The sequence below is a fragment of the Austrofundulus limnaeus genome, unplaced genomic scaffold (assembly GCF_001266775.1).
Source record: "Austrofundulus limnaeus strain Quisiro unplaced genomic scaffold, Austrofundulus_limnaeus-1.0 Scaffold18, whole genome shotgun sequence".
In the NCBI taxonomy this organism is placed as follows: Eukaryota; Metazoa; Chordata; class Actinopteri; order Cyprinodontiformes; family Rivulidae; genus Austrofundulus; species Austrofundulus limnaeus.
In genome coordinates this window covers 3,338,513-3,362,679 of record NW_013952420.1, presented here as the reverse complement: position 1 = coordinate 3,362,679, position 24,167 = coordinate 3,338,513, and the positions used below count along the sequence as shown (strand labels likewise).

General features: G+C 37.7%; 2 protein-coding genes across 4 annotated transcripts in view; both read left to right on the top strand.

Moving 5' to 3' along the window:
- Positions 1-564: 564 nt before the first annotated feature.
- Positions 565-13,499, top strand: ice1 (KIAA0947-like (H. sapiens)). Of its 2 annotated transcripts, XM_014003427.1 has the most exons (20): positions 565-802; positions 948-1,006; positions 2,003-2,114; positions 2,223-2,299; positions 2,373-2,410; positions 2,502-2,584; positions 2,691-2,767; positions 2,916-2,953; positions 3,047-3,129; positions 3,220-3,256; positions 3,520-3,576; positions 3,693-3,776; positions 3,887-4,254; positions 4,775-7,153; positions 7,414-7,582; positions 9,667-9,827; positions 10,248-10,438; positions 10,590-10,690; positions 10,791-10,889; positions 12,056-13,499. In XM_014003427.1, the coding sequence occupies exons 1-20, from the start codon at positions 713-715 to the stop codon at positions 12,235-12,237; spliced, it is 4,485 nt and encodes a 1,494-aa protein (XP_013858881.1). In that variant the 5' UTR covers positions 565-712; the 3' UTR covers positions 12,238-13,499. The 2 variants fall into 2 exon arrangements, with proteins under 2 accessions (XP_013858881.1, XP_013858882.1); XM_014003428.1 differs by lacking the exons at positions 565-802; positions 948-1,006; positions 2,003-2,114; ... (2 more) ...; positions 2,502-2,584; positions 2,691-2,767 and having other exon boundaries at positions 2,937-2,953; positions 3,225-3,256.
- Positions 13,500-14,044: 545 nt separating this feature from the next.
- LOC106514254 (non-canonical poly(A) RNA polymerase PAPD7) overlaps positions 14,045-24,167 on the top strand; it is a 12,356-nt gene continuing 2,233 nt past the window's right edge. Inside the window, exons 1-11 of one of the 2 annotated variants that reach the window (XM_014003430.1) lie at positions 14,045-14,995; positions 15,085-15,208; positions 17,447-17,493; positions 19,100-19,220; positions 19,927-20,034; positions 20,173-20,247; positions 22,419-22,632; positions 23,096-23,216; positions 23,302-23,405; positions 23,534-23,715; positions 23,810-23,947. In XM_014003430.1, coding sequence (XP_013858884.1) covers positions 14,271-14,995; positions 15,085-15,208; positions 17,447-17,493; positions 19,100-19,220; positions 19,927-20,034; positions 20,173-20,247; positions 22,419-22,632; positions 23,096-23,216; positions 23,302-23,405; positions 23,534-23,715; positions 23,810-23,947 — 1,959 coding nt within the window. In that variant the 5' untranslated portion in view covers positions 14,045-14,270. Of the gene's footprint in view, positions 14,996-15,084; positions 15,209-17,446; positions 17,494-19,099; positions 19,221-19,926; positions 20,035-20,118; positions 20,248-22,418; positions 22,633-23,095; positions 23,217-23,301; positions 23,406-23,533; positions 23,716-23,809; positions 23,948-24,167 lie in introns of both variants that reach the window. The other variant, XM_014003429.1, reaches the window with a different exon arrangement.

The window sequence follows — 24,167 nt, the reverse complement described above, 5'->3', positions numbered from 1 at the left end:
ATTACAAATAACTTCATTTCTGGACATTTATGGTTTGATCTCTTTGTATGTATGGATCACTTGGGTTGTTACCGACATCTGGTGAAATTTCATGTCATTGGCACCTCTAGTAATATATTTACTGAGAAAAATGGTGACGTGTTCAATACTTATTTTACCCGCTGCATATATATATATACACACACACACATACGCCTCCTGTATGGAGAAACTAGTCGCATGCATTGGTGATGATACTTCATTGCCCCTGTCAGACAGATTAGAGTGGAGCGGGTGACCGTTCCAAGATGGCGGCCCCACGGCTCGTGGAAGCGGTCCATGCGGTCTGATTAGTCTGATGTTTACGGTAGATTCATTTCCGCCATCTTAAGATAATGCCTGCAACAAATGTGCATTGCCTTTAAAATTTACATTTAAGCTACAGAAAAATGACTCATGCACATTTAAAAACTAATAAATGCTTATTTTAACTCGAATACAGGCATAAATTAAAATACTATTGTTATGAAGCCAAAACAATATATATTTGTTGCATTTATTACAGGCAGTCGATAAGCTTCCTTTTGGGTCTCCCTCAGCTTAGGGTCCTTGATCAACGTGGGAGACACGAAAACTGTGATGTTATTTTGAACAGTCTGATTAATGTGGCACCGAGAAACGGTGGTCATTTTATATTGTTTTTGTTGACAGTGGTAAAGTTACGAATACCACCATGATGCCGGGAGACAGTCTGTCTAAAATGGCAACAATTGCTGCGGATGCGGCCATTGGAAACTGCGCAAATTGTTCTATTTTGCACCAGGTCAGACATTCTCCCTTTTTTTAAGCTACGATGTGAACCGTGATGGAAACATTTAACCTTTTCGTAATAAGCTCGAATAAGTACATTTGTAAACACGAATTTACTCGTTTGTTTTGTGCTCTTTCCTGACTCCCTTTTCCCGCAGAGCCTGACAGAATATGTGTCGTCATTTCTGGCACTTAAACAGAAGATACTAATTTCAGAGTGAGTATCAAACAGTTGACATTGCAACGCTGTAACTCCATATTTGCGGAGATATTTTCAGAAAACATATTTTCATGTATTTAGAATCAGGTACTGTTATATGTCAATATTTTTGGAACAAGTTATTGAACTACTGTATTTATCAACACACTGGCTTCACTGATCAACACCGGGCAGGTATTATTTATGTCAACATCGCTAGCTTTTGAGATCTACAGCTTTACAAAGTTATTTTATGTATTACACGCAGGTATTTTTTCTTTTACTTATAGCAATTTGATAACTGAATACTTACAACATATATTACAATGCCCAACTTCAGGTTTAATGCTAAATCAAATTTTATTAATGTGTTTGATTTAAAAAGTGACATTGCACTCATTTATTAATTATATTATTCATGATTTTACTGTGTAGATATTTTCATGAAGTATTTTAGGACTCAAGAACACATAACTAGATTTTATAAAACATAGGTGTTATTCTTTTTGAAATGAAGTAACCTCCAAAATCAATGGTCTGTATGGTAATTAAGTCATAAAATACAGTGTGCACTGCACAATATTAGGAAAACCTGCGATGTGCGATAACAGTGCTTAATATTGTGATGAGGATATGACTTGCGATAAATGAAAAAATATGTACGTATATGTAGTGTTGATGTCTTTCTGCTCTGGGTTCAAAGCCCAAAAAACAACATAAAAAAATAATCATTTCCATTCCAGCCGGATTTGTTTTTTAATTGACCAAATACATGAAGGGTTCTATTTGATTGGTGAAATATTTCAAGCTTCCATCTGAATGAAAAAAAGCATAAATGCAAATTTTTGAGTCAACCATTTATTGCAGTTTATGCAGTTGTTGCGATATGCATATTACACAGGCTATTATCGCGATGACGATATATTGTGCAGCCCCCACGTGCACAGGCAAAATCGACCATGCATTTTCTTGCAAGTGGATCTACACATTAATCTCTCATTGTGTTTTCTGCAGCGACACAGTCAGGCTTCAACAACAGCTGAAAGAACTGCAGATCCAGTTGATCACACTGGAGAAAAAGACTTCAGATTATGATTCTATACAGGCAGAGCTGGAAGAAAAGATGGTATGCTGTGTCCTTACGCATTGCTGTCCATGTCACCGTACTTTGCTGCTTGGCTCCAAAACCTCCTTGAATAGCTGTAAAATTTTTAACTTTTTTTAATCACTGCAGCATGCTATAGAGGCGTATGAACAGCTTTCTAAAGAGATGGAAGAATTAAAGCAGGAGAACAGTGACATTGTGGCCAAGTAAGTTACTTTTTCATCATAGATTATAAAGCTTTTTGTCACTGCAGTTTAATTATGTTTCCTACCCTCTCAGGAGTAAGACGCTTGAAGACCAGATGAAATGTGTGAATGGTAATTTCCACACAAATACTGATTACCGTACTCTCCTTAGAAATATATAAATAATCACTTAAAATTGTAAAATACTTTTGTTAACTCTTAGATTTGACAGAACAACAGTCACAGGAAAATGCACAACTGAAGAGAGAAAAATCTGCTGTTGAAAATGAGTTGTTAAAATCTCAGGTGAGGACCATAGCTCTATTTTTATTTAATATAAAATTTATTTTCACAGAAACCTGTTCATTACTTGTCATATTTAGTACACCAAATGTATGTTAAATCTGTTCAGGCGTCTTTGAACAAATGTCAAGCAGAAGTGGATAAAGCTGAGAAGTTGAGGGAAGAGAATGACAAACTGACAAACGTGTAAGTTGTGCTTCAAACTTACTTTTTAAAATCAATCAGCCATAAATAATAATATAATAATTGTAGCATTTTTTAACAATGTTTTTGTCATATTAGGGATACATCTGTATAAAAAGGTTATTTAAAATCTTTGTGATCTTGTTTCCAGGAAGGATAATCTTGAAAATAAAGTGAGACAGCTTGAAGGTGAGTTTTAGAGCTCTGGAACATCACACTCTGATTAGATTTTGCTCTGCTTGTTTAGTGGATAAACTGAACATTTTTTAAACTTTATTTCAGACTCAATTTGCCAAAAAAATCATCAGATAAATCATTTAACCAAGGAGAAGCTTATGCTAGAAAACAACATTTATGACCTCCAGGTAAAGTAAGGGCTTTTCTGCTAGATAAAGTATTTTAAAGTGTTTAACTGACCATTTGTGTTTGCTTTTTTTTTCTTTTTTTTTTTGTAGGACAGACTAAAGAAACTGGAACGAGAGAGAAGTAAAGGTAAATATCAGGGCTGTACTTAACAATTATTATTTATTTCAACAATTTTTATTTTATTTTAAACAAACAGCTAATGCACCTATAACTCAAAACAGCAGCCTCTGTTAAACCAAACTTGACATTATGAGTATTTTTTAGTATGTTTAAGGGAAAAAAATCTATGACCTCTGAACAGTTACTGTTCAACATAAGCAACGTATTTTAGATTATAAAAGTAAATAGCGTTTTTAATCGAAATAACATTTGTTCTGTTTCTCAATAAGAATGTAGAAGCACGGTAACTCAAACAAGAGCACCCGCAGAACCGAAAGTAGACAAAGGTATGGTGTTTGTACGCTTTTTAAAAATGTATTTGATATATTTGTTTTATAGCAGATGAAATTTAAACATTTTTTTTATTGTTTTGTTTTTTTGTCTTGTTTTGGGAACTTCTCAGAAAAGGTACGAGTGCTGCTGCAAAGTTTATGGTCGTGTGTGGAGCCAGAGACAGAGCAATCAGCAAACCTGTTGCATTTGCCTGGTGAGTTTTCATTAATTATTTTGATGTTATTATCAGCAAAATTCAAATTTTTACTGTTGATTGTATTTCTTTTACAAGGCACTTCCTCAGTTTTTTTTTTTCTGTTTCAGAGCCCATTTCTAAACACGTCCTCCGCTCGTCTCCAAAAGCCAAACAGAAATCTAACCCAAGTAGAATTTCACTCTCTGCTTCTCAGACGAGCAGTGGAGCCGACAGCCACCTCATCCAGGCCAAAGCCTCCGACACACCGTCAAACTCGTCTCCTCAGAGAGAGGACGTCACCAAGCACCAAGCTTCTCCTCAGCGCTTCAGTGGCAAGAAAGGCACAGGCGATTGCAATAAAAGAAAACGATCATCCAAGCAACAAAAACTTGAAGATTCACTCCCCAAAAATAACAACACTCCTGAAGTTTCTTTTGATGCAATATTGGAATTGTTTAAGCCAATGCCTCCCTGCATATCTCCACTACAAGACCTGGTGAGAGTTTTGCCTTATTTGGTTTTGTTATTATTATTATCATTATTTTATTTTAGCAGTTTTGTTTACCTTCAGTTCAAATAAACTTTGCACAAAAGTAAAGAAATTTAAAGACTTACTTATTTTTCTTTTTGATTTTTCTACCTGGATTACTGAGATGCATCAGGACATAAAGAAATTTGTGTTCGGTAGATTAGTTCTTTGTTGTAACAATGCTTCTTGGCAATAAATTTTATACTATTGGAAAGCCTGGTAGTTTCACTTTTAAATAGTGCCAAATGAGCAGCATTTTGCTGTTGCTATTGACACTTGTTTTGAGTTTCTGGTACTTCCAGGTGCTCTCAATAAGGTGCCTGCTCCAAGACTTATTGCCAAGAAGCCTTGTTACAACAAGGAAATAATCTAGCAAGCACAAATTTTCTAACTTTTGTGCTAAGTATATTTGTAATGTTAGTATTTGGTTTCAGAGTTTAGTTCATTTTGTTGCTGTTTTCTTATTTGCTATTTAAATTTCTTTCAGGAGGAGGTGGCAGGAGTTATAGAGCTGGATAGTGGAGACAAGAAAAGCCATCCTGAATCATTTGAAGATTCCCATTTTCTCAAACCAGAAGAATCCGTGGATACCATATCACTATCAACCCACAACAGTCCAAAATCTGTACTTCAGAAACAGAAGAATGTGGATTTGATGGATGTTACAACACAGGAATACCAACATGTTTCCAAAGAAAAGGACTTGGAACAAAATAGGTTATGTGCTGTTGCTAATCAAACAGATAAACCTCATAAAAACTGTGAAAAAGGCACGTTGCCAAAGGAGAAGACAGCATCGTTATTGTCATCTTCTTCTGTTAATGTTGAAGATTCCCATTTAAATGCTGAAAGTCTAATAGTTTCATGTATTAGGAGTACTAACAGCAGTGGAGCTGACAATGATTTTGAAGTTGCAAAACAAGATCATTTGGACAATGATACAAACATGGATATTGACTCAATCTTCTCAAGTAGCTCTCTTGATACTGCCGTGGTCACTGCTGATGGTGAAGAGTCAATCGGAGGACGTGACGCAGTCGCGATCTCAGGAGAAACAGAAAATGTGGTTTCAAAAAGCAGTGAGTCCTTCTTGGACGACGGTGTGACCAAAAATGTCCCAGAAGTTGAAAAAAGTCATCTGGATTCTTGTCAGAGCAGTGCTGATACCACTGCATTGAAACTCCCAGAAAATACAGAATGGCCAGAGTGTACTCAATCAAGCAGCAGTGACAGCACAAGTGGTGTCTCCAATATAAACCTGGAAGAGATGCTGGAAAACACTGATGGTATCCAGGTTTGTGGGGAGACAGATGGAATTGCGGCACAGAAAACCGCAAACATCGATGTTACAGTCTCGGATCCAAACATTCACAGTAAACTTACAAGTTTCAACAAATCTCCATTGTTTAGGAAGAACACAGATGAGCTCCATTCTGACGAGGGATATACTGGTTCCAGTTCTGAAACTCTTTTACAAATGGATGTTGAGACAGAGAAAACAATCAGTGAAGCCACGTCTAATAGCGCACCTTTAGTTTCGAATTCACCAGAAGAAGTGACTGTCGATTGTACATCATTTGAGAAAAATACACATTCTGTTTGTAGACAGTTGAGTCCAATGTGCCTTTTACCTATTGTAGAACCGCAGACTTTGATGCCTGACCCAGAAAAATGTAATTCTGATGTTGACATAGAACATACAGTGAAAAACGAAGAGACTCCCATTCCACATGAAGACATAATGGAAACGGAGTCTGTCAAACAGCTTTCTCTGGCCAGCACAGAGTCGGGTTGTACTTCCTCATGCATTAAAGAGACTTCTGCCACAGATGGACAACCTGAATGTTCAGACACACATGAAACAATGCATGAAGTGCAAAGTTCACCTACGAATATTGAAGGAAAATGTAGCTCAGAAGGAGTTCCAGCTGCCGCTCAAGCCCCAGAGTTTATCGGACACGTTCGCTCAGAAATGGGCCCCCCACTTCCACCTGTCCTGACCCCTCTGAGCACACCTCCAAAGGCAGGCAAATCAATCAACCCAAGGCATGCAATAGGAAAACTGTCATTTCCTTCACCCATGGAGCGTGTGGCTTCACCTACCACTCCCACCCAGGTCCACATAGTACCCAACAGTGAAGAGGTAATTTCCTCCTCCCTTAACAGCCCCACCCCTTCAAGCGGAGTCCTCTCATCTCCTCTGCAGTTCGGCTCTGCCACTCCGAAACACGCGTTGCCTGTTCCTGGCCGCCTGCCCTCTAAAGCACATCATTCTCCCCCATCAGCTTCTGCCAGTCCGCCTCAGGAAAACTCAATGAGGATCCTCGACTCCATGTATCCAGAGCTTTCGGCCCGTGCCCGGACTCTGAGCATTCTCAGAGGAAACGTCGGCCTCAACATCGGTTCATCAGAGAGCGGAACGCTGCCCACGACATCTGATAATCAGGCGTCAGGCTTTAAAACCATCAGCTCTTCTTCCACAGCCTTCACAAAGACCGAGATGAGGGGAGAAAAAAGACCGGCCGTCAGTTTGCCTCAGCCTGATAAACGGAAATGCCCAAAGCTTGGAAGCAGTTCTGCTGACGTTACTCATGAGCAGGTGCCTTCTCTGACCAAGAGCAGTGGAGGAGAAACCACCTCGCCCCAGGCTCCAAATATTGACCAGTTCAAAAGTAGCACACCACCACTGTCTGCACAAGCTGCTGAGCAAGACCTTCTAGTGAATGCTTTAGAGAAAATTAAGAACCAATGTTTTGATTTGCTGCCTGTTGTTAAGAGCCACCTTTATGTTGGCAATCTGCCCAAAAAGCCTGTTCTGAGAGATGAAGAGAAGGAGGTCATCTCGGAGATTTGCAAATGTAGCTCGGTTAGTATATCTATAATCTTCTTACACATTTAATACTTGGGCTGTAGCTTAAGAGATGATGCTTGGTTTGCTTGTGTAGAGCGTTGTTAGCCTCCTAATGTTGAAGATTCAGAATCTGATTTGATACAGTTGCTTAGAAAACAGTGAAGTCGACACCTCTCATGATCTGTTGTATAACTTGCTGAAAAATATACAACCATACCATTGGATTGTGCACCAGCTGACTGTATTTTGTGTATGTTGTTTTATTTTCTCCTCAGTCTCAGGTGGATGATATGATTATGGCCATCTTAAACAAACTGAAGTCTGAAAAAACTGTTCTCAGCTCAAACTACACACAAGCCCTCTGTAGAGTCTACACGGCTATCTGTAGACAGAAGAAATGGTGGGAGAAGGCTCACATCCTGGCCTACAGCATTCTTATTGAAGGTACTGTTAAACTCAAGATCTTTATTCATCTTTGGTACGTGGACACAAATAGTGCAGCTATTGTACTTTTCCTAAGGAGACATGATGGTTCACCTCTTAATTACAGTAATTCACCAGGTAATTCAGAGGTGGTCTGTTTGTTTTACTCCAGGAGCTGCGAGCTAACGAGGCTCGCTTTCAAGGCGTCATTACGCTCTTGCGCGATGCTGCGTTCAGGACAAGCATGGAAAATCTCCTACTCTTACGCCATATTGTCACAATGATGCTTTTAGGTACCGAAACATGGTACCTTTTGATTTTACGTGAATAGGTACTCGGTAGTACCAACAGAATTCCGTTGGTACTTATAAAAGTATTGAATTCCGTACTCATCCTTACTTATGGATAAATTGTGATAAAACTGAAGTTATTAATTTTAGAAAGCGGAGTCATGCATTGATAACATTTTCTGTTTTGGGCCTACTATTCTGTCTGCTATAAAAAATGAAAAATTGGGAATTTATTGTGGATGAATATTTAATATTTGAAGAAGGAATAAAAGTTCAGTCTGACTCAGATGGTAGAGTACCAGGTGCTGTTACAAAGTTAAAAACTGTTGTGACTAAGGTTGGGCATAATCGTATCGTGTGTGATTAATCGTCAGAAAAACATTAATCGATTAATTTTTGGCACTTGACTACGAATACGATTAATGCAAACAGGTAGAGTCCGCTCGCTGCTCCTCTCATCTTCAAATATGACGAACATTAAAAAAAAGTTCTGTAACTTACTTATCTATCAACACAATTTAAAATTTGATGTGTAGCCTGAAGTCTGTAATTTTGACACAATTTGGAACATATTTTTAAGAAGAGCAAATATTTCCCACTAAATTGGTTATGTGACTATGAAATAAGGGTGTCCAGGTACTCCAGGGGATTAATCGTCAAATTAATCGTTATTGGCTAAATACCACAATTAATCGTGATTTGTTTTTTTGCCAATATTGCCCAACCCTAGTTGTGACCTGGGTTATAAGACATACCATACTGAGTTGTACAAATCTTGTGTCTGTCCAGTATTAGATTACGGAGCAGGGGTCAGGGGTTACTGTCAACAACTTTATAGTGAGAAAGCCCTGCATTATTTCTCAGGTGTGCATAGAAATACCCCTAAGTCCTAAGTTGACCCTATATGGGATGGGAACCATGTGAAGTTAGATATATTGGAGATATGGTCAGACTGTGGAACAGGTTCATCAATAGGTCAGATCGTAGATTAACAAAATATATATTTTTATCGGGATTTGTCAAATAGAAATAGGTATACCTGGGCCAGACAAACTGAGAAAATATTTGAGGAGTTGGATTATCTGTATATTTATAGAAATAAGTTAAGATGTAATATTGAACAGATTAAACAGTTTTATTTGGAAGTTTATAAATGTAAATGGGCAGTTGATATCTTACGTAAACCTAAATTACGTACCTATTTTCAAATAAAGGACGTTTATTGTCCTGAGCCTAATGCAACATGGAACCTATGTAAAGATCAAAGGTCTGTGTGTGCATAATTTAGATCTGGAACTTTGCCTTTGGCACTAGAGACTGGACAGTTTCATTCAGTTCCAGAGAAGGATTGTATATGTTCTTTGTGTGATTTGGGTGAAATTGAAAATGAGGTACACTTTTTGTTTTATTGGCCTTTGTATATGATTTTGAGAAATTAATTATTTGGTAAAGTTATTGATGTTTATTCGAATTTTTTTTTATTTAGTTGATGAAAATACAATCCAGTATTTAAGTATTTTGTATTGCAGTTTATGCAATTTTTGTTAAAAACCTGACACCTCAGGGAAATTGACACTTTTAGTTTAAAGAATGTTTATGTTTGTCAGCCTGTGTGCGAATGTGTTTAGTTGTTTCTTGTAAGCCTGTGTGGGCTGGGCACCTGTAGTGCATGACACAAAGAGAAAATAAAAATCTAGTCTAATCCTATTTAGTATTAAAAAATAAATAAATATTGAGATAAACCAAGATACAAATTCCTGCATTTCCTAAATTGTGATTTTATTTATTTTCTTTTATTTTCTTGTTTTTCTTTAGATTTTCCAGATTCTGCCAAACTAGTTTTATTTATGGTGACAACGTGGCCCACTGTCCTCTCGCACAGCAGCTTGCTGTGCCAGGCCATTCACAGCATTACCAGACTGAAAGCACAAGAAGAGCTTCTGAGCTGCCTTTCAACGTTTCTTAGATGGGAAAAGGTACTTTTAGACATAAAGTTCTATACTTGTCACATAAGCATTGGTGGTCAGTGCTGTGGTCTTATAATCCTGAGGATGCAGGTTCGAGCCCAGGTTGCACCAGCAAAAGCATCAGCTGTAAATCAACCACCAAATCTCATGTAGTTTCACTCACTGTGTCAACCCTTGCAGAGGCTTGGTCTTACTTTTATGTTCATTACAAAAAAATTAATCTGTCTTTAAATGTGTTTTAGAATAGCTCAAATGTTGGTGCATTTCAGAAGAAATATATACTCTTAAAAGGGTGCCCCTGTAAGGGATGAAAACAATTAATTTGCTGACAGAGGTTCATTATACCATCATAAATACAGTATATTATTCTTGGCTTTTCAAATAAGTGGCTTGTACCTTTTAAAACCTTGCATTTGTTTTTTGGTATAGAATCCTTCCTGCAACATTGAGGAGCTGATTTTCAGAACACTCACTGAGCTCCAGTCAGGTTCAAATCAGTCTTTTACAAAACACACTCGTTATGGAGAAGACCTGGGAGCTGAAGCCTGGGAACAAATTTTCACACTGCACATCCTGTGTTCACAGAAGAAGTGGAAATGGACCTATGAACACGTACTGAGGTAATAAGTGTTGTTTTATTTCTTTTAATGTAAGTCAAATTTACACATCCTCATATGTTTAGTCCTACTTTATTTGTCTAGTAAACAAACAGAAAAAAAAATATCATGACAGTTGTATACCTGTGCTTACTTTTTTATTGTCATTTGTTAGCAATGTGTTATGGCCAATAATGAACACTTGGGTGACACAGCCAAGAGATCGACAAGAACCCGTCTCTGATATGACGGTGGCTACTGTTCTCCGACTCATAGGTCAGTTTTGTTTTTGTATTCATAGCTAATCATTTATATTTTGCATAATTTGTAATTTCGATAATAAAATAGAGTATAAGATTGTGCTTTCTTTCATTAGGCCGCCTCTGTCAGTTGGGCCTGAAAGAGATTTGTGTGTCATCTGTGGACACTGTGGCTAACATCATCAACACATTTTTAAGGCACGGACAGACTGAAGGTATGAAACTTCAGGCAAAACGCAAAGACTCAGTGTGGTTGTCTCTAAAACACAGTTTCTGTTTTTTGTTTTACTAAATGTGCCGACAATTTCAGCCACTCACCTTCATGGATTAGAATTTTTCTGACCATATTCATGTATATTTGCAGACTCATCTGCTTACATAGGTTTTAAACAAGATGGTTTAGAACTTTTGAAATGGGGTTCTGTGAAAAGATTATGAAAATATACACAGCTTTTTGAACAACCTTTGTTTGGAGAACTAGAGAATAATTCTGACCAATGAGCTAATGGCAAGCCCTAGTGGAATCAAGACCAAGGTAGATCGCAGACATCTTAAAAAAACTCCAAAGAAAAATTCTAACAGTTTATATTAACAGTATTTATTTATTATTTTTTCTATAAACCTTTATATCACTGTTAGTTGGAGTACACAGATAGCCTAGGAGAACTGTTATAATTGCTGTTTAAAGTGTTCCAGACTGTACCGTGAGTACCACAACTGCCACTATTTGCTCTTGCAAATAACCATAAATAACACAATATAATTCAAATTGGTTGGCTATGTGAATGACAATAAACCAATGTTGTCATTAAACTTAACCAAGTTTTAAAGGGATCCACGATTAGTTGTAACATTAGACTTTATTTAATAAACATATATTTTAACTGTAAAAATACTGTAGGATGTTTAGTTTTTATAATTTTAAACTAAAAGTTTAAAAATATATTACACGGACGGGGTCATTTTATTTACACACAAAGCCTTCTGGGTAAATGATGACCTGGATAGGTCCTCGATACGAGGCTGCTAGCGAGCTATATCCACCCTGAAGGTTAATCTTGGACAATATCTGATGATCGACTATTTTAATTAAATGAAACCAGAGAGCGTTGACAGAGAGGAGAAGGTAGAAATGACTCAGCCTGTAACTGAAAATATGGATGGAGGACCTCAGTTTAGCTTGTTTGTCGCACTAGCACCGAGCTAATACATTTAAGGCAATATAGCGTCCGTGCTAGCACAAAGGCTAACAGGCTAAGCTGAGGTTCTTCTTCCATGAAGCAGCTCTGTTGTCCTCCATCCATATTTTCATATATGAACATGTAAAATAGCTATTCAGTGGGTAAAATAGTTGGAATGATAGCTTGTTTTCTGCCTGCAGGTGTTCCATGGGAAGTCCAGTTAGCAGCTGTCTACTGCATCTATGACCTGTCTCCCTGCAACCCTAAACAAGCCCTGGAAGCCCTGGCGGAGTGGAGAGGAGAGATAACTCAGCACGTCCCTCCTGCTGTCACCAGTTGCATTAATCAAATAGCGTCTATTGGTCGACAGGTCAAGAGCTGAAAATGAATATTTTAAAGACAGGACAGGTACCACAATATTTAAGTTTACAGCCTAAGATATAATCAGGGATCACACAGCCATGATTTGTGCTTTCTGTAATACAGGAAGTCTGGAGTGTCATCTTTTTAGAAAATCCTTATTCCAACTAAATTGTTTCAGGTATTGTCAGACTTCTTCATCGTTTGTTTGTTTGTTTGTTTGTTTTTTTTCGTTAGTTTTTTAAATGCACCTGTCTTTAGTATAGTTTTTTTAATGCACCTGTCTTTAGTAATTCTGTATTTTCCAATTTTGTAGCAAACATTTTTTATGGGAGATCCAGAAATTTATTTTGCAAAAAATTTATTCAGCGTTATCCTGTAAGACTGTACTAGCATCGTGTCTTGCCTCTTTAATATTCTCAGGTAATGCTATGACATATTGTACAACATAAACATGTAAAAGCTTATTGAGGAGCTGCTGTAAATATATAGTGTTAGTGCTTGTGTTCTAAACAAGTCAAATTGTACAGTTTATTTCAAAGACTTATTTTTTCAAATAATATTTTTCTGTACAAACAGAGTCAAGTTGTCTTATTGTGTGGTTTAAAATCATTGGCTTTTCTTTAATTCCACATTAAGCTTCACCTCAGAAGGATGGAGCAGAACTTGCCAAAAATGTTGAGATTAGACATTTTTAAAACATTTTGCAATAAACCTCACAGCTCACACAAAGTGACCACACAGTACACAATTACACCAACAGGGCAGGACAGGACAAATTAATTTTGATTTTTCATTTTCTAACAAAAAAAAAATCAAACTTAGTGCCCTGTTATTTTTTTTTTAACAGCCAGAATGTTTAATTTCAACTTTTTCATTTTGTCAGTGAATGCATCACTTCAAAATAAACTATTTTATATTACTCTACCACAACCAGGTCTGAACATAATGCTATAAAAATAAAATGGCCCATCTACAGAAGTCTATTTAGTTTTTAAGAATCATTAAATATTCTTGGGATGTTTGTAACTGAAGTGTTTATTTTCATGAAGATTTATTGATCTGTGAAAACTGGAAATACACATCATGGAGTTGAATGAAGTCCAGTGTTTCATGTCTTCTGAAATGAAATGAAAACATATTAAGACTGTAAAATGTTTTAACGTGAGAAATGTACAAAACATATTTCTTTAAATGTGCTTACAAAATTTTAATAGATGCACTCAAACCCTTCACAAATCTTGTTTCTGAATTATAGCAAAACATAAACAGTCCCAAATAGCATTTTTGTCAATTTTCATTTTAAATTGTGTCTTTTGACATAGTGATACAAAATTTTCATGTTTTTTTTTTTAAACGGAAACTAGTAACGTCTAGATTTCACACGTTTGTGTTGCCGGGATTAAATTTAGTTAATTTTGGATAATTATAAGAGCTGGTATTTTCTGGTTTGCCCACCACAATAAAATTCTTACTTTTTTTTTCTAGATTTTAATCAGTCAATAGTCATTTTTTAATCCTGACAGTCAGTAACTGAGTATTTGTAATATTACAAAATTTAATTAAAAAAAGTTTGATTCTTATAAAAAAAATTATGTACATTATGTACATTAGTTGATTTGATGTTGAACACTTGACAAACAAAATATTATTTTGTAGCAATTTGATTGATCACATATATTTAGTTATTTTACCTTGCTATTCTTAAACCAGACATTTTTTTATCTTTTTTTTAACCTCAACAAAACGCTGTGATCTCTTTAACCGTCAGCTTCCGGTGAGGGGCGTGTCTAAAGATTTAAATCCCTCGCACATGCGCAGATGCTGATCCGTGCTGCTAGCTGGGTGCGTCATATGGGCCGTCGTCTTTCATGGGGAGTGGAGTTAAGCCGCCTGACAAAATCAAGCCAGTTTCCAGACATGAAACACTTCGAAGACAATGAGTAAATTAGCACTCTAATTCAAAAAATTTAAGTGTCCTGGAGTGCGAAAGTGTTGATCTGCAAAGTTGCGTCCATTTTTCTGTGGTAAGGTTTACTGCCAACTCGAAACCAAATGGATCTCAGGACCGCTTGGATCCAGCCGGAGCAGCAGAAGGGACCGGTCAATTCTCTGTGGATGCATTTTTGGAGGACCTCGCAGGGACTAGGTGCGAATCCCGGCGTTGACAACCACCTTTACCACCAACGCAACTTTGCGGTGCAGAACGCGAACTCGGCGGACTCTTGCGGTGAGAGCTGCAGACACGTCTCACCGCAACCGGGGGTCGTGTTCGGGAAACTGCCGCGGCGAGACGGCGGCGGGGAGCGGGGGGGAAGCGTCCGGAGGAAAGGCTCGCTGTCACCGTCCACGTCCTCGCTGGACTCGGAGGCCGAGGGCTGCTCCTCCTCGCCCTCCGGCTCCTCGCTCCACATGGACAATTTGAACGTGGCGGAGGACGGCGGGCCGTTTTTGCACGTCGGCGAGCGCAAGTTGAACGAGAACCATGTCCGAAAGCAGCACCCGGCCCCGCCGCCTGCTGCTTTTCACGCTGCTCAGCAGCACTGTCGCAGCGTGCTCCAGTCCACCGGCCACACCCCCACCGGCATGAAAAACCAGCCGGGAGGCAACAAGAACCACCATCACTCCCATTCATCCGGCCGCAGGAGGCACCTGAACCGGGCCAACACCTTCCACGGCTTCAACCCGCTGCTGTCCTACGGTTTCAATGTCCACCAGCATCATGGAGACCCCTCCTGTAGCCTGTGGAAAACCAGGCGCTACAGCCCGGGCATCAACGGGTGAGAAGAGAATCAAACACAAATGATATGATCACAAAGCTTGGTTTCTGTCTAAATGTTCACTTTTCTCTTCGCCTGTGTTTGTCCAGCCTGCATGAAGAAATCGTGGACTTCTTCAACTTCATGTCCCCGAAACCTGAAGAGGAGGCCATGAGAAGAGATGTTGTTAACAGAATAGAGGGGGTCATTAAAGATTTGTGGCCCACAGCACGGGTGAGTGTGGCCACACCGGACAGTGGGGTAACTAAACTCCTGCAGGGATTTATGGCTGTGGGGGGATGGGGGACAGAGTGGATGGTTCAGGGTAGTTTGAGCTTTACTGTGCCTTGATTGGGGGGTGACTGAGTCTAGCTGATTCACATAATTTCTTTTAGTTTTTTTCCCCCATTCATAAGGGTGGCAAAAGTGAGACACAAGGTTCAAGCAGAAGGGCAAACATTTTAGCTTTTATCTAGTAGGGAAACTTATAACTTATAGTTACCGTGACCTGATCCACCAGCCCACAGAGTACATAATTATGCAGTATAAATTTGCCTCCAAATATGATGGTAAAAATTATTATTTTTATCAGTGACAGGTTCCAATCAGTGCCATCCCATTAGAGCCATTACTGCCCCTGTCCACAAAGCAAAAAGCAGTATTTGATTTCTGATTAGGCACAGCTTTCCTTTATCGCCTCATTTTATTTACATTAACATTAACATTTTCATAATAGACTTAAACTTGTGTTCATAAAATGAATCATGATTAATTCAAAGCTACTTTGGGATTAATCAGATTAAAGATATTAATCATTTGACAGCCCTAGTTCATATCTAAGAAGCTAAGCTGTACCCAAAAGGGGTACTACAGTACACTTTGGATTGATCTTTAGTTGCCTTGCTTATTTGACCCAAAAAAAAAAAGGGGGGGGGGGGTTACCTTTTTTAATCATATTTTGTGTCACTTTAATTGTTTTCTAAGCACTAAGAACACATCCCTGGCCACCCGAAGTTCCACAAACTTGACTGAATTCTTTCCCATTGCTTGGACGTTGAGTCGACTAAATTTTAGATGGCTTAACTGACCTTTTAATAAAAACAATGGCTATAACGCATTCAGTTTTATACTAAGCTAAAGTTTGGTATGGTAGTAGCTGAGACGGATCCTCGACAATTTGGTTTTAAAGTTTTGCCACTTAACTATTCGAAGCCAAATTTTCTGTTGGTCAAATATGTCATGACAGATTGGATGCATTTTAATAAAGCTTTCAGGAGATAATTGTTAGAAATACTTCTGCAACTGATTACGTTTTGGAGCAAATCTAATTCAAGATGGCCAACTTGGCTTAGAAAACACACAGACCATTTTGTAGTTATGAGTAGTGGAACCAAACTCACCTGGGTCACAGGTCAATCGAGATAATGCTGAGGTTGAAATGAAAATGCCACTGAAATTGTGCAAATCCAACAAGCTCAAAAAGCAGATTTATAGCTTAGATAATTATGAAAATTCCCATCTACGATCCTAATGAAAAGATTAACACGATTCAGTTCAGAGCAAGTACATGGGGTCTGTGTAACGGTGGAAATGTTCCTGTTGAATTTGTTCATTTGTTGAATTTGTTGAATTTGTTCAATGTTTCCATATCAATCTCAGCATTTTCCCCAAAAAACCTGTTAGCTCGGCCCACTTTGTGCACTTGTAACAATTTTTAGCTACGAAATGGTTTACTGCTGTAATTCAGTTTTGTGCTAAAATTTTGCTTGGCAGTAGCTGAGAGCCATTCACAACACACATTTCAAGTGCTACTGTAGAAACTATTTGCTTAAAAGTTTAACAAAACTTTTAGCAATAATAATGTTAGAGTCCATTTAACCACTAGATAGATTTTAATAAAAGTAACCAATGAAATTTTGGAGTGAATCTAATTCAAGATGGTCGGCACAACTAATCAACATCAAGCAATTCAAAAATGTTTATAGCTTAGGTACCTATATATAGCAAAAGTTTGATAGACACTCACACCTAACATCATTTTAAAGGTTTGACCCAAATGACTGACATGAATGACAGAACAATAAACATTCCTATGAGACGGGTCACATTTTCCTGTTTTTTTTTTTCTTGCTTTATTTTCTATAAGGTCCTTCCTATTTCTTTAATACCGTTTACAAGTTTTTCTCTGCCATAAATTTCTAGGCAGACTTTTTTATATTTGAACTTCTACTTTGACATCCCTTTTTTCTTTACGTGTTGCTTCCTGGTGTTTCAAAACTTCCAACTATTACTGAATTTAAATCCCAGCCTAGGTAACACTTGCATTTAAACAATAATTTTGACAAAGTTAGGTGTAATTATGGAGAGAATCGTTTTAGTCCAAACTATCGTCAAGTATTCACATTGTAAAAGGTTAGAATGTATCTGGAGTTAAACCAGGCTTGATTTTTTTTTTCATTGTGTTCTCTGCAGGTGGAGATATTCGGCAGCTTCAGCACAGGACTGTATCTTCCTACAAGGTAACATTTGGTTTGATACTTTTGCTGTGCACTCTGACCTAACCAGGGTTTCTTGTCTTGTAGTTCTGAAAGTGGGAAAACCTAATATACAATTCTGTGAAGGGTATATTGATCTATTTTCTGTGCATTAATAAATCATAAAAATTACTGCTTGTCATAAGGTTTGAAAGAATTGTGGAATAGGCAAAACAGAGCGAGCAAAAAGTGGAATTTATCATTTCATTGCATTCATAATACATATAAATGTGTTAAATTATTTTTAACATCTCTATGGTTAATATTTTTGTAAGTATGAAATCAAGCATAGAAAAACAAGCTGTTCTGAGCCATATCAAATGGTCCAGTTTGAGTTTACTCCCAACAGTTTTCCAGATTTATTGAAATTCTGAAATGTAGGTCCACATTTAATAAAAACAAAGCACCATTAAAATGCTCTTAAATACACGTCTGTTCTTGACCATAAGTCATTTTGGTTTACAAATTTTTAATTCAAGGACACCTTGACCAATAGGAGGGAAAAAAATTGTGGTTTTTGTGTTTTCGTTGATGCATTTTTCTCAGTTTTTATGAAATCCTTCAACAATTAAACATGCAGTGGAGCCAATTTTGACATTATGAGAACTGTAAAGTATATAATATTAGGTAGTTATACATAGAAGGATTTGAGTTTTTAACATTTTCGTTGATTTTTATTTTGTACTGGTTTTCATAACATTGCAATGAGTGCCTTTTTAAAATTATAATCTTTATGGGAAAAAATGAGCACAGTTCAAACTTAGGGGCTGCAAACTTCAAATCTATGTGGCTTAATTTATTTAATGGTTTTACAGTTTATTGAACATGAACAAGGAGCAGCGCAGCAGCTAGGGATGGAAATGCGGAGAGACAAAGGAAACAACTGATTTTGTTGTTTTAAGTTGTGGAGTCTAAACATTCTGCGTCTACCGTGTTGTGCTTTCTAAGACCGGTACTTCAGTGGCTCCAAATCCTTTACACACCATCTGATAAGGCATGGTGTCTTGGTTGATGGAGTTTGCACAGCATTTCAAGCAACACATCAAGATCCAGTAGCAAGATCAGCATCTGCCTTCCCTGTTTGATGTAAACATAACAAGATGGAGTTGATAAAGTCAGTGACTTTCTTTACTCACTTTTCCTTTCCGGGACACGGAGAGCTCAAGCAGTCGCTGTGTGAGAGGCGGGTACGCTGGACAAGTCACAAGTCCATCACAGAGAGACAAACAAGTTTTTGACCTAACTTGTATGTTTTTGGTCTGTGGGAGAAAATCCATGCATGCACTGGGCGATCACATAACCTCCACTCAGAAAGAGCCCATGCCAGGAGGCGATCTTGTGACCTTCCTGCAGCAAGGTGATGGCATTAAACACTGTTCCACCATGCTGCTCCTGAACGTACACACAAACATTAATTTAAACTTGGATTGCACTGACAAGTTGACCTTGATTATAGGTGTCCCCTTTCATCTTCCAGCAAACCCTCTCCTTCCTTTAGGAGGAAAATGGACCAACCCAATGGATCAAATATGTGACTTGGTTATAGACTGTTCTTATAAGAAGAAATGTTCTACTTTATTCCTGTCTACAGTGACATTGATCTTGTGGTGTTTGGAAACTGGGACCACCCTCCACTGCAGGAACTTGAGCAAGCCCTGAAAAAACACAACGTGGCCGGCAATTTTCCCATCAAAGTCCTCGACAAGGCTACGGTGAGTCGACAAAAAGGCGTTTTTAAGAAAAAACTCATTTATAATGTTCTAACTCAGGTATATCAGTCATTTTCACCAAGAGCCATGTCTTTAACTATGACTAAATGCAAAGTGTCTCATTGCTACAGCTGAGCAATGCTAACAAACAATAACTGAGCTCTACATGGTGTTTTGTGCACAGAAACAGGGTTTTAACATGTCCTTTTATAAACAGAAATACTATTAAAATTAATCATTTAACTCACTGTTCAATTGTAAGCTGCTGCTATTTTGAATTCTGAACTTTCCCACTTTTGGACAGGAAATTTTCACTGGAGGGGCATTTCCAGTTTATATTTATGACCAGTACAACTGGACCGCAGAAAAAGTAGCCAGCAAAAATGCAGTGAAATTGAGATTTTACACAGCGATCTTCACAGACGAATGGCTACTTTTGAAACTTTCACCCAGTGATGGGATGCCGTTATTTTGCTGGTAAAATAATCAACGTACATTATGGAAGATGTAGCTTTTGTTCAGTGCTGGCTTTAAAACAGAATACATTTATTTTAAGACTATACTTTGAATAAAATGCAGTGGCTGGCCACATTTGGTCTGCGAGTCTTAAGTTTGACGCATGTTCTCAGAAAAAATCGCTGTTAGCTCATGAAAGTGTTGTTTGTAGTGCTTTTTGTAAAATGAATTCCATGTGTATTTCTGTCATCAGGTACCCATTATTAAACTCACGGACCATGAAACGAAGGTGAAAGTGGACATTAGCTTTAATGTCGAGACTGCAGTCAAAGCAGCACAGTTTATCAAGAGCTATCTAAAGGTCAGCCTCAGACTTCAATATGTTTTGGTGGAGCTAACAATGTATTGTTTGCTTGTGTTCATTTTTTTTTTCTTTGTTTTGTAGAAGTACACAGTTCTTCCACCCCTGATCTTCGTTCTGAAGCAGTTTCTCTTTCAGAGGGATCTCAATGAAGTCTTTACTGGAGGCATCAGCTCATACAGCCTTATACTGATGGCCATCAGCTTTCTGCAGGTGCTCATAATCATGCAATACATTATGTAATATCAACCTGTAGACGAGGTATTGTACATGCAAATTCAAAAAAATCCTTCATTTAATTTTTTAGCCGACTCAACATAATCTAAAACGCAGCTCAGAAACTACAAGCACTATAGTGGTGGTTTTATTCATTCTGTTAAGTCACATTTTTCTCTTTACACTTGAAAACAACCCACAAATTTAGGTGTATAACATGTTATTTAAGAACTTTTCAGCCTAAAGTACAGACAGCTTACATATTTGCATATCATGTTGCATAAATAAAGCAGCAATAAATAGAGAAAAGAAAAATATTTTTCAAAATTCCTTTAAAAAGTACTAAAAAGTATACTATACTACTAGACTATTATCAAGACAAGAAAGAAAGAAATGCTGCAGCAAAGTCATTAAGGCCATGAAAGCTCCACATAAATCTGTTAAACTTTTATCTCTGCGCTTTTGGAGATTTATTTATCTCTGTTTTATATTCATGTGCAAATCACTTCCCTGACCAGCCCAAAACAAATAAATTTTGTTTCTTATCCAGATGGAGACAAACGTTTAAATTTCTAGTTAATCTGACATTTAATGACTTTTCAGCAAATCCAGACAGTTAGAAATATTCACATTATCTGCTGAATTTATGGTACTGAAAAACTGAACTCCCATATTGTTTTTTTCTTATTGTAGCTTAACAGCAAAGCTTTTCGATCAATAATGTTAATAAACCTGCAGGTTCATCTGTGTATTCAGGTTAATGAGGGTTTATATCTTCTTTGCCTTGAGTCATGTAAGCTGATAATAAAAAAAAAAAGTTTTAGGCCCAAATAATTTGTCAAAATTAGTCAGTTAACTGATGAAACATCAGCAGTAGTTGGAGATTTTATGTTGATGTTCGATAATCTTCTTAATGCTTTAAACTGGCTACTAAAAACATTTCCTGTGATGTATCTGACTAGTTAACATTTATTTAGCATTATTATAGAGATTTTGAACTGGTTATAATATGACAAATATGGCTGTGGTAGTTCAGTGGTGCAGCCTTTTAATCCTAAGGCCGCAGGTTGAGCCCAGGACACAGTGCTTGCAGTGGTGATCCCTGCGGAAGGGAACAGCTAACAAAACGGCAACAATATGTGCTTTTTAAAAATGTATAAAAATTCTGATTTTATTTTGGTTATTATTCTCTCTCCCTCAATCACTCATATGGTGAGTGGCACATTTTAAAACTAAAACTGGATTTGTGACTCTGAAAACAGAGTTTCAGCTAATCTTTCCTAGCTAAGCAAACAAATAATTCTTTAGTATTTTCAAGCAGGAATGCTAATTGTAGAACTTTGAAAAAAAAATGTAACATGAGCAATAAAAACTGACACTAAAATATTATTTGGATATTTGCTAGACACTTTCAACCAAATAAGCAAACTGTTAGTGGTTTAAAACCAAATGTCCCTCCAGTCACCACTAGATGTCACTGTGGCATTTCTTTAATTCTTGTATGCTGTGTTCAGGGCAGGACACTACGTTTACATCTTGTGCCTGGTGATTCATGTATAAAGGAGATGTGCTTTACTTAGGAAACCAAAGTTCTTACAACTGAAATTATCAGATTATTATTTTTTTTAGTTAAAAAACATGACATATAAGAGGGTGGTTTGCTGCATTATGTGGAAAAAAAGATTTGTGTAAACACTTTACACTTGAAACAAATCTTCAGAATTGTTTTATTTTATATAAACCTTCATGGGTTTTGTTCTGTTCACTTAAGGAATTTGAATATAGTTGTAACAAATTTTGCCAGTAAAGAAACATGTTTAATTTGTGCTGGCCATGATATGCAGCTAAATGAACTTGGCAGCTGTGTATTAAAAAGCTGTTTTATTTATAAAGTCTTTAAGTTTAATACTCTACTCAATTTTTTACAGTAAATTTTTCAGTAATTTGTGGAAATGTTGGCTTATTTTCTATTAATAATAAAGAAGGGAACCTATGATGTACTAGTTCATTGAGTCAAACTTGGTGTAAAGGAAAATGTATATAATTTTTTGATTGATCAAATCAAAATCTTACTTGCATTAAAGCATTTTGCTGCAGTACTGTGCTGACAATCAAAACTGATCGTCTTAAACCATATTTGTTTTTGTTCTTCCTGCCTTGTTAACCAGTTGCACCCTCGGATCGACACCCGACGTACCAACATTAACCTGGGCATCCTCCTCATCGAGTTCTTCGAGCTCTACGGTCGCGATTTCAACTACATGAAAACGGGCATCCGGGTGAGAAACGAAGGCGCCTACCTGTCCAAGGAAGATATGCTGAAAGCCATGGGGAACGGAAACAGGCCATCCATGCTCTGCATAGAGGATCCGGTCCAGCCAGGTTGGATTTATTCTCAAATTATTGATACATTTTATTTGTTGAAACCTCTCCTGTGATTAGATGATGCATGGTATAACTCGAGAAAAAAACAAAAGATAAAACATCCACACACTCTGCTGCAATGGAAAATATGCACAAAAGGTGTGAAAAAGGCCAATTACTGTATTTCTGTAATTCAGCAGGAGTGTTAATTTCTGGTGGGAGTAAATGCCATTTTTGTCAAATGTGTGAACATTTAAAGCTAATAATTATGCTTTTGACCTTTTTTGCAATCATTTAATCTTGATTTCCTGTTAATTGCACTCTGCACAAGTGCTTTTGATTTCTTTTTATTGGAAATGCTGGTTTGAGAGTTGGTTGGGACTCGGCTGTTAGATGCCTGCACAGTGTTTTAGCTGGAGGATTAAGCTGTCATGTAAAAACTCCATATTCTGATTTATTTATTTTATTTATTTTTTAACAGACAATGATGTGGGCAGGAGTTCCTACGGAGTCCTGCAAGTCAAACAAGTGTTTGACTTTGCCTACATGGTGCTGAGCCACAGCGTGTTCGCACGTTCTTATCCAAACAAAGAGTTTGACAGGTTTGTTTCGCTGACTCTGCTGCTGAATGAAGTTACGTGAGTTTTCTGGAAGCAAAAAAATTTTTTTTTTTTTTTTTTTTTGCAGCACTTTGGGTCGAATTATTCGAGTCAGCCCCGAGGTTCTGTCCTACAGAGAACGGACAATCAAGAAGTGGGGCACTAAGCAGAGTGCCAAGCTGGAAAACCAAGGCAAGTTAATGCTCCTGTTTTGGCAGACATGTACTTTTTGTTAAACCTGAAGTGAAAGACTTGAGCCAGTCGTTGTCGAAGTCATGCAGATTGTTTTCTGAGTGCACTTCTCTTCGGTGTGGTTTCAGATGTAGAGGCCTGTGAGCAGGACCTGGCCCGTATGATGGTGGTGGAGGATCAAAGGGACTCTTCCTCCCCCCTCAGCGCTGACTCCTCCTCACCTTCTCCAGTCTTTCCTCCGAGCCCTCAGCATCATTCTTCATCATCTTCTGCCTGCTCACTTTCTTCCTCCTCCTCTGGAAGTGACATTGTGAGGCCACAATATTTCTTTTGTTATTCGTGACAATGTTAAATTAGCACAACCTTAGTTTATAACAATCATTATTTCTCTAAACCCTTTCTAGGAGTCAGATTCTCCACAAAGCAACAATGCTGCTGTCCAGCTCTACCCTCTCACCTTGGCTTCTATTCATTCGATGATCCAGATGGCTGCTGACCTGGGGGCCGCACAGTCTGCAAACTTTATCCACACAATGCATCAGGTTAGACCAGAAGCTTTTCGCTGTATCCTTTTGAGGTGTTGCACCGCAAGAAGCACAAATAGCTAATGTCTTACCTGTTGTAGATATATGGGCAACCTCAGTTTGCTGAAATACTTTAATTCTGAACTCTGTGATTTAATTAGTTGTTAGTCTGAGTAGGGTTAAGAGCACAAGTGGATTCATGCCTGGGGGCCAAACGGGGTGTGTGTGTGTGTGTGTG